Source organism: Trichinella spiralis (genome assembly GCF_000181795.1).
Source record: "Trichinella spiralis strain ISS 195 chromosome Unknown Scfld2, whole genome shotgun sequence".
Lineage (NCBI taxonomy): Eukaryota > Metazoa > Nematoda > Enoplea > Trichinellida > Trichinellidae > Trichinella > Trichinella spiralis.
In genome coordinates, this window is record NW_003526941.1 from 4,843,835 (window position 1) to 4,858,063 (window position 14,229).

The 14,229-nt window shown below is 32.1% G+C and overlaps 3 protein-coding genes across 3 annotated transcripts; 2 read left to right on the plus strand and 1 right to left on the minus strand.

Annotated features, from left to right (window-relative positions):
* Positions 1–5,511: 5,511 nt before the first annotated feature.
* On the plus strand, positions 5,512–6,374 carry Tsp_03579 (cellulase). Its single transcript, XM_003379882.1, has 2 exons — positions 5,512–5,885; positions 5,912–6,374. The coding sequence occupies exons 1-2, from the start codon at positions 5,512–5,514 to the stop codon at positions 6,372–6,374; spliced, it is 837 nt and encodes a 278-aa protein (XP_003379930.1).
* Positions 6,375–6,420: 46 nt separating this feature from the next.
* Tsp_03580 (putative FMRFamide receptor) lies at positions 6,421–6,855 on the plus strand. The gene has a single exon (XM_003379883.1). It carries the CDS (start codon positions 6,421–6,423, stop codon positions 6,853–6,855), a length of 435 nt encoding a protein of 144 aa, XP_003379931.1.
* A 5,989-nt stretch (positions 6,856–12,844) lies between these two features.
* Positions 12,845–13,742, minus strand: Tsp_03581 (conserved hypothetical protein). The gene is made up of 2 exons (XM_003379884.1): positions 13,582–13,742; positions 12,845–12,965 (listed from the first exon to the last, which is right to left on the minus strand). Exons 1-2 carry the CDS (start codon positions 13,740–13,742, stop codon positions 12,845–12,847), a joined length of 282 nt encoding a protein of 93 aa, XP_003379932.1.
* Positions 13,743–14,229: the final 487 nt, after the last annotated feature.

Genomic DNA, 14,229 nt, shown 5'->3' on the forward strand with positions numbered 1-14,229 from the left:
ATCTTATTTGCTTATCATTAGGTGTGAAATGAAATTATAAAAAAACAAAGTTTTCTATGAAAATGAATGAACAAATTTCAAATTGCCATTTCTAAATCATTAAATGATAGTCTAATAAGATGTGTGAAATATCGGAAAATTTTCAAATTTGAGTAAAAATGTGAAAAGAATAAATAAGACATAATACATAAATCGTACAATTAGAAATTTCTCTTTTCTGCATAAAATGCAAAGCATGAATCATTGAAACACGACCATTGCAAAAGTCAAGCGGATAACAAGGAAAACAACGGCGCTAAAGGGAAACTAAGTTGTTGTTTGCAATACAAATCATAACAGGTACCAGCATTCAATTCTTTTGCTTTGCTATATAATAGTGGGGTGTTTGCTCAACGCGGAGGATTCAGTGAAAATTTCCTCCTCTTTTCAATGAAAGCCTTCACTATGCCAAGTTAACAACTACTACTACTATTAACTAACTAACGACGAATCAACCACACCGTATCAACCGTATATACACACACATATATACAAAAATTCAATAACTGTTAAGTGATTCTATTCACAATTCTAAAAACTACTTTATAATAATTTAATCGAATTATTCCAATTGCAACTGCAGCAATATAAGCCTAGACACGTACATATATGCACGGTAAGATTGAATTTGTCGCTGTCATGTGTGCAATAATAATTTATTTCCACATATAGCTTATATTAAAATGTATATATTGAATAACTTTGAAAATTATAAATGTATATGTACAGATAGATGCATGAATGTTAAAATTGAAAACTTCGAGAATGGTTGTGCTTGTCATTGTCGTCGATCGATGAAAAAGCAGTTTTTATTGATGAATTGAACAGAAAAAACCCCTTTGCCTGCAGTTTTACTTTACAACCGAATCGCGTTTACGAATTTGACGACCAAAATTGCCTGTTACATTTAATTTTATTGACAATTCTTGTCAAAAACGTGCTCTCAGTTGTCCTTTAACATTCATTAATTTATGCATATGTTGCTCGTTTGACAAACAAGGAAAAATCCCCAACTAATAATAATAATAATAATAATTTTACAATTGCCGAAAACACTTGTAAAATGATCCCACAAGAAGGAAAAATTCCACTTTTTCACCACCATTCAGTAATATCTCTTAATTTTTGAAAGTCTATTTTTAAATTACAATGGAATTAATAACAGAAAAAAAAAGTCTCATCAATCCCCACCAAGAATCTCTTCAGAATAAGAAAAGTGTAGTCTTCTATACTTGTTGACAATTATTTTCCACGCATATTGCTCGCTGTTTTGTAGAATTTGATTTTTCTTTGCTAATACACAAAATTTATCCACTAATTGAATATAGATGCGATGATGGTCGTTGGCAATTGACTTCATTCAGCCTAATTATGTTCCACTGGGCGATTCACAACTGTATTTAAAAATGAAACACATACTTGCATGCATTTATACAGATATATGTACACAACAACATAATTTTTCATTTTTACAATCAATCGGTGTTTGAACACCAAGCACTGCAGTAGATCAATCATATATAGGAGAAAGGAAATTTAAAAGTTATTGACAAAGAAAAAGCAAAAGATGTAGCACAAAAAAATTTTTTTTTCAACTTCAACCAACTTTAAGCTTTAAGTTAAACTAATCGATAAATAATTTCTGAAATAATTTATGAATGAAAGACAAAAAAGAAGAACAAAAGAAAAGAAGGAAAATTTGAATTTTTCAGTGTTTCATATCATTCGTATTATTAGTTAATTAATTAATTTTGCTCATTCGTTTATTGAACATTACCCATCATATTCTATTGTCATAATTTAACAAAAATATAAATAAAGTAGATATTAAATTTCTAAACTGTTGTAATGATGACGATAAAAATTTAATCTCTCATTTTACAGCTCATAAATGATCGTTTCTGAAACTGACTGACTGACAATTTCTATATGACAAACGGTGTCAGTGTTGATGCTCTAAAATGCTAACCGTTCGTTGATCGATGACGAATTAAGCGCGAATAAGTTACTTGCTTTGATCTCTCTCTATCCAACCGTCCATCCATCCATTCATCCATCTACAAGCATCCCATTTTCATTCTCTCTTTATTCATTCATTCTTGTTCACCGAGTTCAATATTTTTCATCATCGTACATTTTGATTATTGTCTTTTTTTTCCATCTCCAAATTCGAAAAATTATTCAAAATGGAAATTTTCATTTTTAAAAAAGGAACTTTATTCGACAAAATTAAACATTTTTTATTGATCATATTTTAAATTTATTAATTCCATGTCAATAACTGTTATCAATAAGGAAGAGAGAACAAAAAAGGAGCAGACCAGAAGAGGAGAGCCTATATGGAAGAGTGGTTAGCAGTAGTAATAGTAATAGTTGTACATGAAAAATAGCCGAACATATGCAGAAATGTAAAAGGTTTGAAACTTGAGTTTGCAAAATGCTGAAATCGATCAATCTTCTTATTCATTATAATAATAACGAATTTCTTCTACCGACAACATGAAAAATGTTCCTTCCTCTCGGCTATTAACTTAAGGACAGTTCGATTGACTTTCTCTTCCTTTTCCATATTTTCCATTCAAGGAAATCAGAAAAACAAAAGTGAACCTCAATTACCATCAATGTATAAAATAATTCACCGTATCTATCTTATTATTCTCCATTTTCAATTTCGAAATTTTGATATTCAAAAATGAATAAATGAACAAACATACAAATACCATCAGTATGCAGTCAGTTCAGTATGCAATGATTTGCAAATTAAGCTACCTTTCATTGTACAAATTGTTTGCTCACTAAACAATTTATTAATAGAAAAAAAAATAATGATTCATTGTAAAATTTATCATTGGTCAGTATAAAAATAAATTGAAAAAATGTTTTTTTACGAAACTTACTATTAACAAGACAAATTTTTAACAAAAAAAAAACTAAAAATAACACGACATTCATTTCAATTAATCAATTGATTAATTAATTGCAGAATATTATATGAAAAATTATTAGTATTAATTATGGTTTGGAATTTTTTTTCATTTCTATTTTCCAAAAGCCCAGATCAACTTCCTCAGAGAGTGAAAAATTAAGTTTCAGGGCAAATTTAAATCAAATTACATTATTTATTCTGTGAATGACTTCACAGGAAAAAAAACGCTCTTTCTTCCTTATTTAGCTACCAACTCTGAACCACTCTAATTGACTAGACAGTGACAATTTTTCCAAACTTGCACAACTCAGAAGACTAAATTTATAAAACTGCAAAATTGAAAAAGCATAAAATAATTATAACTTAAAATATAATAATAATAATAATTATTATTATCATAATCAAAATTGTGTCGACATAATTTCAATTTCTTTTTCCACAATGCCAACCGTGAAGCAATTATAATTCTACGTCGACAAATAGATCTGACAATAGTGGGACAATGAAAATTTATCAAATGCATGCCAAAGAGAAGAAAAACGAGAAAAACCAAGATATAAGAGGATAATTAATAATTTTGTGACATTTGATTTTGAATATGAACTGAAATTATCATTCCATTGCTTATATCTATCTTCATGCGTTGCTTTTTATCATTTTAGATACAGATAAATAGATAGATACATGGACAGAGAAGCAAGAGGAATAGAATTAATAATAGATAATAAATTATAATATCGACTGGTTGGTTAAGTTTATTTTGTGAAATAATTTCACTTTCTCGGTCCAATAATCTTTTCCAAATTTCAACAGCTTATGCTGCTTAATCAAGCTCAAAGTTCAAGCTTAAGACATTGCACATAAAATTGCTAATAAAAGTATACAAAGCTAGCTTGGAATAAAATTGCACTTTTCTCCGCATGGTGTTGTTTGAACTGACGCTTGTTTCACATTGGTGAAAAGCAATGATGCATGCATTTTTACCGAACCGAATTTATTTATTTTTCTTGTCACGTGTATGCACATAGCAAAAGCTCGTCCAAATTGCTCCCACGCATACAAACTTCAAACTTACTTACTTGTTTGCTTACTTAATTCAATCACATCTTTATGTAAAAATTATTTATAAAACTTTCTGTATATATTATTTTGAAAAAAATTCATAATTTATTTCTTCACTTCTTACTTTTTCAATCTTTCCCCCAATTGCAAAATAAGTATTAAAAAAATAAATACAATTTTCTTGTAGTTATTTATTTTTATTCACCTGATTGACATTCTGAGATTTCACTGACGTATTACGTAAGTGAAATTTGATTTTTCATTTATAACTAGAATTTTTCTTAATTCAAAAATTTCGACCACAATTTTATCATCAAATTAGCTTCATCATTTTACACTGTGAATCAAACGACTTTCATAAATTCATTTTTTTAACTATTCAAAAACAAATTACAATCTGTTTCAAAAGCTATTAAATAATTAATAAATAAATTATTCACAAACTACTTTTTCTAAAACCGTCGACAACATTACTCTTATTATGCGTACACACACATACACACAGATAGATTTAGTTGAAAATTTTTTTGTTCATTTTATAGAACATCAAAAATGAATAAATTGTTTGTAAAAAATAAATTAAAAAATTTTAATATTTTATTCAAGTGGAAAATATTTTTTTGCTTTGTATATATTTGTACAATAATTGAATGGAAAAATTCAATGCAGCTTATCCTTGACGACAGCAAAGATGTCGCAACAGTCGCTTTTGATGGCCGCACATCAGCGCCTCATCGCACACAAACAAACATACACACACGCAAGCATTTGCACGCACGCACACTGACATACAGAGAGACAAACAAGCAGACGGAGACAACGCACTTTTTTTTCATATTTTTACTTACTAAAAGCTATTACTTGGAAAATATTATACAAATCAACTGATATTTATTACAAATTCAATTTTAAATATTATCATCTATTATCTTGTTCCTTTTCCATTTAAAAGCATTATAATATTAATTAATTAACATATATATGTAATTATTATTTAAAAAATTTATCGTATAATAATTTTGTCATTTCAGATCAACAAGTACCGTCATCATTGTTATCAATGTGGTAACGCCTAGGCCGGCTAACAGTTGTTGCAGATGATGATGATCGTCATCTCACATTGTTTGTTACCAATGATGAGAATAATAAATGTGATCAAACCGATATCCTCTACCCTAAAGCCGGCAATCAAACTTCATGAACCAACCAACCGAACACTCCACTGACTGACTGAGTGAGTGAGTGAGTGAGTGAGTGAGTGAGTGAGTGAACAATTCCTTCCAAATCAAAAAAAAATAAATAAACAAATAAGTATTCATCATAAGTATACGTATTTGTTTATTTATTTATTTATTTGTACAACAACCAAATATTTAAGTTCAGTTTTGTTGCTCGGGTTGTTTTGTCTCATAAATTTCTACAACCCGGTAATTCGAGTGATCATCATCATTGGAATCATCGTCTCCTCCACCCCTCCGACGCGTATGGTAGTAACTGCGGCCGCTGGTGCCGGTGCCGGCAACGGTAACGGTAACGGTGGTAGTAGTGCCAGCGTTGTTGCCAGTAGCAGTGTTAGCGGCGGCGGTGGTGGTGGTGTGGTGGTGGTCAACGGTGGTAGTGCCGCCGCTGCTGCAGCCGTCGTAGCCGGAGCTAATGTTAGCAACGGTGGCAGTGGCAGTAGCCCAGCCGCCGGTCCCGGTACCGGCGGTGGAGGTGGACACGGCGGACCGGGTGTGGCCGTGGGAGGAGGCGGTGGAACCGGCACCGCGAGCGGTAATTCAGCCACAACCACAATCAACGACTGCCCTTACGAAAGGTACAACGCCGAGTCGGTGATTGTGCTCGGCTTTTTCGGCCTGTTCGTCATTTCGTTCGGCCTGCTAGCCAACTTGCTCAACGTGCGCATATTCACGCACAAACTGATGCGAGTGTCGTTGCTCAACTGGTATCTGGCCGCGTTGGCGGTCAGCGACACCTTGATGCAAGTGACCAGCTTCTTGATGTTCTGCTTACCACGCATTGGGGAATATTTCGACAATTTCGACGCGATCAATTTCGGCTACTGGATAACACCGGCCGCCTACGCCATCGGCATGATGGCCCAGACGACCAGCGTCTGGCTGACCGTGGCCATGTCGTTGCACCGGTTCGTCGGCGTCTGCTTGCCATTCAAAGCCAGCCTGCTCTGTTCCAGACGCAACACGCTGGCCATATTGGTCGGTGTACCGTTGTTCGGGATCGTGTTCAATTTCAGCCGCTTTTGGGAAGTGGTACTGACCAGCCGGTGCTATTCGACCGACGTCAACGCCACCATCGTCCAAGTGAGCAGCAGTCAATTGAGGGGTGATCCAATATACAAGACTATACTGCTCGGCTGGTGTTACACGTTGGCCATGTTCATCTTGCCCTTCTTGCTGCTCATCTTTTTGAACAGCAACGTTTTGCGCGCCATACGACGGACCAGGCGTTTGCACGATCAAATCCGTCTGGACGTGCTCCAAGGAGCCAAAAGCCGTGAACTGGCCAAAGAAATACGCACGTCGATTATGCTCGTAGCGGTGGTCGTTGTCTTCCTGCTTTGCAACGCGTTGGCGTTGATTTTGAACATATTCGAAGTTACCGAAGTTTACGTCTATTTTCGATCCACTTTCACAAGGCTCGTCTACGTCAGCAATGTGCTTGTATTGGTCAACAGCTGTATCAATATTTTCATCTACAGTTCCTTCAGTGAACGTTACCGGCTCCTGCTCAGGCACTATCTGAGCTGTTCATGGATGCGTACCGGCGGTGAACTGCTCATCGACCGAACCGCGACTAATAATTTTTGATTTTTTTTCATTTCTTTCCCCTTTTCTTATATTTTTACCCTCTCCCTCTCTTTCATCTCCCTCCTACCTAACCCCCCTACCCCCTTAATCCCCTTACACACACGAAAATGACGGCAAATTTCAAACTGCCAAATAACCAACAAACACTACTATTCCAAGACAACTTTTATAAGATAAACAAAATAATTATTTTCATATTATAAATTTTTTCATTCAATGGATATTTCTTTTTTTTATCTATTCAAATTCACTCACTCACTTTCTTTCTCGATATATGCAAGTGGATGTGCAAGCGATTGTATATTAATTACTATTATATCATTATTATTTGCATGGTGTGCGTGTATGCGTTTATTTATTTATTTATTCATTCTTAACTTTCAACTATGGCAATGTTCACTCTTTGAAACCAATGTCATCAGTACAAGCAAACAAATACGATAACACACCCACCCCCATCCCTTTGAATTGTACTGTCAAATCAACTGCTCTAAAATTACATCTGTTCATCACCGGTTAGATAAACGAATTTCGTTGTCAATTTTTTTTCTATTTATTTCATTTTCCTTCTTTCAAAACTTTCCTTCTGTTCTATATATATATATATATATATATATATATGTAATGTATATATAAACTAGCGCTTCCTAATATTTGAATTTATATATTATTCGTGTACAAATTTATACAGTGCGTTAACAAACGTACGTATACTTGTTGTATGCATACACAGACAAGTGGAGAAAACTACAAAAACGTTGTGCACATTACTCATAATACCGCTACTATTGTACATACATGTAAAAATGTAAATATATATATATAAACGTGACTTTTCAGTTTCAACCAAAATGAGCAAAGAAAAAGAAATATATTAAACAATATTTTGAATTATTCATTATTCAATTATTGCTAACCAACGACGTCAATTACAGTTTTGGTTAACGAAGAAAAAAAAACTTTTAACAATCAGTAAAATCATAATAGATGAAGTGGAGAATGAAGGAATGAATAATGCACTAGAAAATTTGCATCAAAGTTGATGATGTAATTGAATTGAAAAGCAACACAGCTAGTGAATGGAAACCTTTTGTCGACACAACATCTGTACGATGATGAAAGAAATTAAAAGTTCTGTTCAGCTTCTGGCACGCAATCATCCTTGTTGCGTGTTTGAAAACTTGTTCACCCTGTCTAAGAGTATATTTGTAAAATGAATTTCAAAAATTTTTGTACTCGTTTCATTCAAAGAAAAACAAAAGAATTCCATTCAAATTTTCTCATAAATTAATAGACAGATTGCTAGTGAAATTAAAATTTCCTCAAATTATCTGTCATCTACATCTACATTTAGATAGTTTTTTTTCGTTTCTGTTCAATATTATTATTAAATATTTAAAAAAACCAAATTATTGCTTCCACAACTGCAAACTGTTGAATGTAAGCAGAAAGCATGTGGCAAAGCACGGCTGTGGTATATTTATAATATAATTATTCATTCAAACTGGTCGTCAGAAATCGAATCGAATGGAATCGACGAAACCATCATTTGTCGGCTTTTCAAAGTCTTCTTTGGTCGGTTCCTAAGAAACGACATCAACTTCAACAATGGTTAATGATTTTTCCATCGTCAAGCAAACGGAAAAGCGATTTTTATAAGCTGAACAATTTTTCACCAACTGCTTTGAACAGTTGGAAAAACAGAAATTCTACAGCACATTCCACTGTTGTACACGTCTGTGTAGCAGAAAAGAAGAATGATAATAATAAAATAACAAAGGGTAGGATAGAAGGATGGGTGGGGTAGTGATTTTGTTTTCCCCATTCACAATGCTAAAAATAACCCATAATAATGATAATAACAATAATTTCAAGTGAAAAAGAAATCTGCTAGTTCTCGTCGTTGATGCACGTCATCAATTGAACCAGTTGAACAAGTTGAGAATAATTTTTACCAAAATTACCTTTCAAAATTGTCGTAAAAGTTTAAAGTTGAAAATGCATAAATAAATTCTTCATGTGCTGATTGAGCTTTTTGTTTTTCACTTCAAGGATGCTCATCAGTTGAACCACACATACATATTGGACCATATTCATTTTCGGCCGTTGATTACACTGTTCACTGGATATGCAAATAATAATTTCAAATGGTAAATTTAATGCTTCTGCTTATGAATAAAACCTTTATTTTTCCAAAAAAAATATACCAGCGGAGTAATTAAACTGACAAGAAAAGGGAAAATACAAAATCAATTTTCAAATTTTTGATTTTGTATTTTCCCTTCCTTCTACTCATTTCTTTTTTCCCCTATTTTTCCCCCTCCATTGCTTTATCATTATCATTATTAATATTTTAACTATAGCTCATAGCAATTTGCTATAGGGCAAGTACCGTATGTCAACACAACTACAACACAAGCAACATCATAGCATACAGAATGCTGCTAATTTGTTTTTTTTGCGTGTTTCGTCTTGCTTCTTCAACTTATTGATCACAGTATCAGAACATTTTCCAGTTTCTCAAGAAGCTAATCCCTACCAAATAATATACCCAGAGCGGAGCTCCGCTTCATCCAAAGAGCAACTTCATAGTTCTCGTTAGGTTCAATCGAATTTCAACAAAAACCCCCATTTCTATTCTATATTTTATTCTATTTGGGAAAAAATAGAAAAAATCAAATTCTCCACAGGCAAACAAGGAGGGGGGGGGAAAGTTTCGCATGTCACAATTAACCAAATCAATGCAAGTGCTTTGCTTCAAGCAACAACTACTGAACAAACAGACAACAAAATCCGTCATATTTTCACCATTTGAAAAATGTAAATTTTGCACATAAAACTGCAAATGGAAAAATTTACAAGGAAAAAATATTTACAAGAAATAAAAATCCTATTGGAAAAAAGAGAAGAAAGAACAAAAAAATTCGATCGATTCAAAACTCAACTCTACAATGCATATTGAGATATGCATATGCGAAAAAAAGAAGAAAAATCAATAATATCAACAAATTGAGAAAAAGTCAAAATATGTTAGCATAAATAATAGTTTCTTTGTATTCTTATGGAAAAATTAATTATATTTTTTCTTTTATTCAAACTAATGAAAAACAAGAATGGATTTTTTAATTCTGATGTTTTTTTTCCAACTTCTTCCACTAAAATTAGAATAGAGATTTTTCTATTCTTTTTGTTCAATGATTGGAACAATGAAAAATGCAATTAATCCATCGCGACAATGGTTCAACGGAACAATTTTCTTCACCATTTCTCTCCACCATGCAACATTTATTAACAGTTGGAAGTGGTTATTAAAAATTCATTTCTCAAATAAGCACAACCGTTGCTATTATTATTATTAATTATGATCAGCATCATTATCATCATTCAGTTTTCCAACAAAACAAATTCAGCCAGCAGTCGGCCGTTGATGATGTGTGAACGACAAAAATTGTAGACTAATTGTCGAAAAAATGTGCATTAATTCCATTTTCAATAACTTCATCGCTTATCCAAGTGGAATTTTGACAAAATTTATTTATCGATTAAATAAATATTTGCAACTGCACACAGTTTAATTTTTTCAATTGTTGCGCTAAAGCAATTTTCAACAATTTTCTATAATAAAACATGAAGTAGGAATTTTCAATTTTCATACTTTCTAATTTCTAAAAAATCGAAAATTGTATCCAAAAGCTATTTCAAGAAAAAAGAAAATTCATCACTTGCAGTATTTTTAATAAATCATTCAGTTAGCATGTAAACATTTTTTTATTTTTATTTATTTATTTTTCCATTTGTTTGCCCAAATTGAACACATTAAACTACTGTTCCATCAATGACGACATCACCAAATGTTGATGATATCAAGTATGCGCATGAAAATGAATACCATTTAATAGGCTATTTTTGAAAAGGTGCTTGAAAATTTTCAAACAAAATTCTCGTCAAATTCAACGTAGAAGCAATTTTTATTCCATTAACGAACGGTTAAGACGCTTATTCCAACAAAAGTGTGTTTACTCTGAAGTATCCACTCGATGACATCAGGATGTAAACAGTTTAAACGACTTATGCCCAACTGTGCATTGACTGTGATTGGGGAAATTGAGCATTTTGCCCAACAATATTCGGCTATAATAAAGTTATACTTTTTGCAAAAGGACCGCGATATCAGAATGGGACGTTATAAAATTTCACTCTGATTCATTAAATGCTGTTCGCATTTCTATTCCCAAATGGGGTTGAAATTGAGCCAATAACAAACAACGCAGCACTTTTACAAGCTGCTTGTCAGTCGATTCTTTCTCAATTCATAAAGTTGAGCTGAAAATGAGCAGAATATTCCACAAGCTCGCCATTTCCTATGCTTACATATAAAAGTGACAATTTTCAATTTGAAAATATTTCCAAACAACAAGAAATCTAATTGAAATTGATCTACATATACACTTAATATAATACATTGTTAACCAATAAAAGACAACAACTTAAACCATCTCCATAAATTATTCATCATCCATCAACTTGAAAATCAAAAAGAAATTTTATCCTTATTTTTCCAATTATTAATATAATAACCAATCAACAATTTCCATTACAAACGCGCAATTTCAGTTCATCATTTTCTTCAATTATACTACTCATCTTCACGATATCAAGCAGATGTCGTTTGTTTTCGACAGGTATACACTACACCCAGTTTAAAATTACTCAAGCATACATACACAACAGTAATAATACTTTTCACATATCAGTTTAGTATGCATAAAATTTTCTGTATGGATTTCTATCCTAAATCATCCAATCAAAAGTGACATTTATTTATTTTCAGAAGGTCAATTCATTAGCACAACAGAGCTGCATGAAAAGCATCACGATGATTAAAAATGAACAATCACATTTTTCGCCACAGAAACTGCTTTTCTTTCTCAAGCAACCATAACAATAAAAATATATCGTTCAATTTGAATCGCTGACTCGATTTTCCTGTTATAAAACATGCTCCAGTTGGAAAAAGTTACAAAAATAGCAACATCAATTCATTCCAGGCAATTGGAAACACACAAAAAAAAATTTACTATGCCATTTATTCTGTATGAACGAAACGACCAGAATCAATTGATTTTCATAAATAAATGCCAACATTTCTGAATATTCAATCGGGAAATATCTACGAAAGTGGAAAAAATTCATTGTTCTCAAATCTCGACACAAAAGTTCACATTAAAAGTAATAAAAGGAAAAGATGGACAATTTTTAAATGACCAACGTCATCATTTTCACAAGGGCAAATAATGTTTTGCTAAAGAAAAGAATGCTCGTTTTTAAAAACATTCTACTTTATTTGAATTTAATTATATACAATATTCATTCCTTTGATGTGAATGTGCGGTAAAATTTAAAAAAATTCAAGGAAAAAAATCAAACTTAATCAACTTATTTTTATTTACAAACATCAAAATCAATTTCAAAGATGTTATTTTATTAAATTTAACGCAATTCATTCCCTGTTCAATCCTTTGTTCAATTAATTACAGTAGGAAGTAAAATTGAATTAATAGTAGTACATCTCAATTTTAGTTTTTATTGTTTTATTTTTCAAATACAGAACATAAAATTAGCCCCATTTTGAATATTTGGCTCGATATCATGTAAATGTTCAATGATTTAAGCATAGGTGAGAATGATGAGAAGAAATTTTTTTTTTCGCTCGAGCTCTGTTCGCATCAAAATGGATCTATCGATACAGGGGAACAAAAAGCAGATTTTGAAAAAGAATAACTGAAACCAGGAGTCAAATTCCATCAATTAATGGTCACTTTTTCTAATAAAGAAACAGGGAGAAATTTGACCGAGCATATTTGATCGTAGGATTGACTGGTCAATTTAAATTTGCCCTCTGTCGCAGATGAAAGCGGAAAAAGCAAAAGCGGCTGCTTTTATCACATAACCGACCGTACCGTTGTTCCCTGGTGAACAATCTGTAAAATTAATCTAAGCACGCGAACGTCTCAGTATTGAGAATGCCGCAGTTGTTCCGTCTGATTTTCAAAAGCACGTTCAACAAGTCATTTTCTTTACCATCAAATACACCACAGTGATAATCAATACTGAACATTTACACAATTCAACACCGACCATCAAATACATACTCTGGACTAAATTTAGAATGACAAAAAAAAAACCCGAAGACTCTTATTCGAAAATAGATTTTCCTTAATTGATCGTCCATTTCATTACTTTTAATTGTAATTCTTTTCAACTTCCCACAGATGTTGTTTTCTATTTGATTTTCAAAAATTAAATGTTATTTCGTCTGTTTCTAAAAATAACACTTCTACAAAGATTCTATATTTCATTCAGTTTCCCTGTTTTACACTACGACGACGATAAAAATACCAAATTTCAGTGTTTACCCAATACATGCAACGTTTACTTCACTTTCTTCAAGCACTTTCACCAACTAAATTCATACAAATAATTATAATAATATATTCGTAAATTGAATATGAAATGCACAATAATTTATTACATTCTCATTACAACCAGAAAAAAGTCTATTAAATACAGATAAACAAAAATGAATAAGCCATAAATCAAACCAATATTTTTTCCTAAAATCTAACCAATCTAGTTGTACTTGCGCGCACTATTACGGTATTAAAATTTTAGAAAAGCATGAAAATATCTAGAGGATTTTCAAATGCAATTTCATCTATGTCAAACCTTAGGTTGAAAATGATAAAAAGAGATAATCTTATACATTCAGTAACGCTATAAGTACACAAGCATGTTAAGCAGTGTTTGTACTTAAGGCAACTTTTTGCAATTGCAACACAATTTTCCATCAATTTCAAAAATGTTCTACTTGCACAGATATATGACATGTTCAAATTTAATAGACTGAAATTTATTTCATAACCAGAATGACTATTTTGAAAATAGAAATGCCTCTGCAGAACTTCACGAAACATGTACTAATTGCGTATACGTAATGAAAAAGTATCAACTTCTTTAAAAGGAAAACAATTGATTGAAGTGAATGATCGCATTCAAAAAGAAGAAAAACGTGAGAATTTCTGGAAAAGTAGAAAAATCTAGGCTTACCTGAACAAATGAACGATAAAAATGGTAGACGATTCACGATCACTCAACTGTGCGGATGGTTGTTCGAAAAATGTGAGACAGCTTTCTGAATGTCATGATGAACGATGTGCCAGCAAAAAAACCTGTAACAACATATTACACTTGAAATTATAAATGTCATTTCAGAAAACGAAACCTTTCAACAGATACTATCGTGCTTATTGAAGACAAAACTGTCGTTATACAATCAATTCACTTATTTCACGCTAAATTCATTAATGCTTTGAT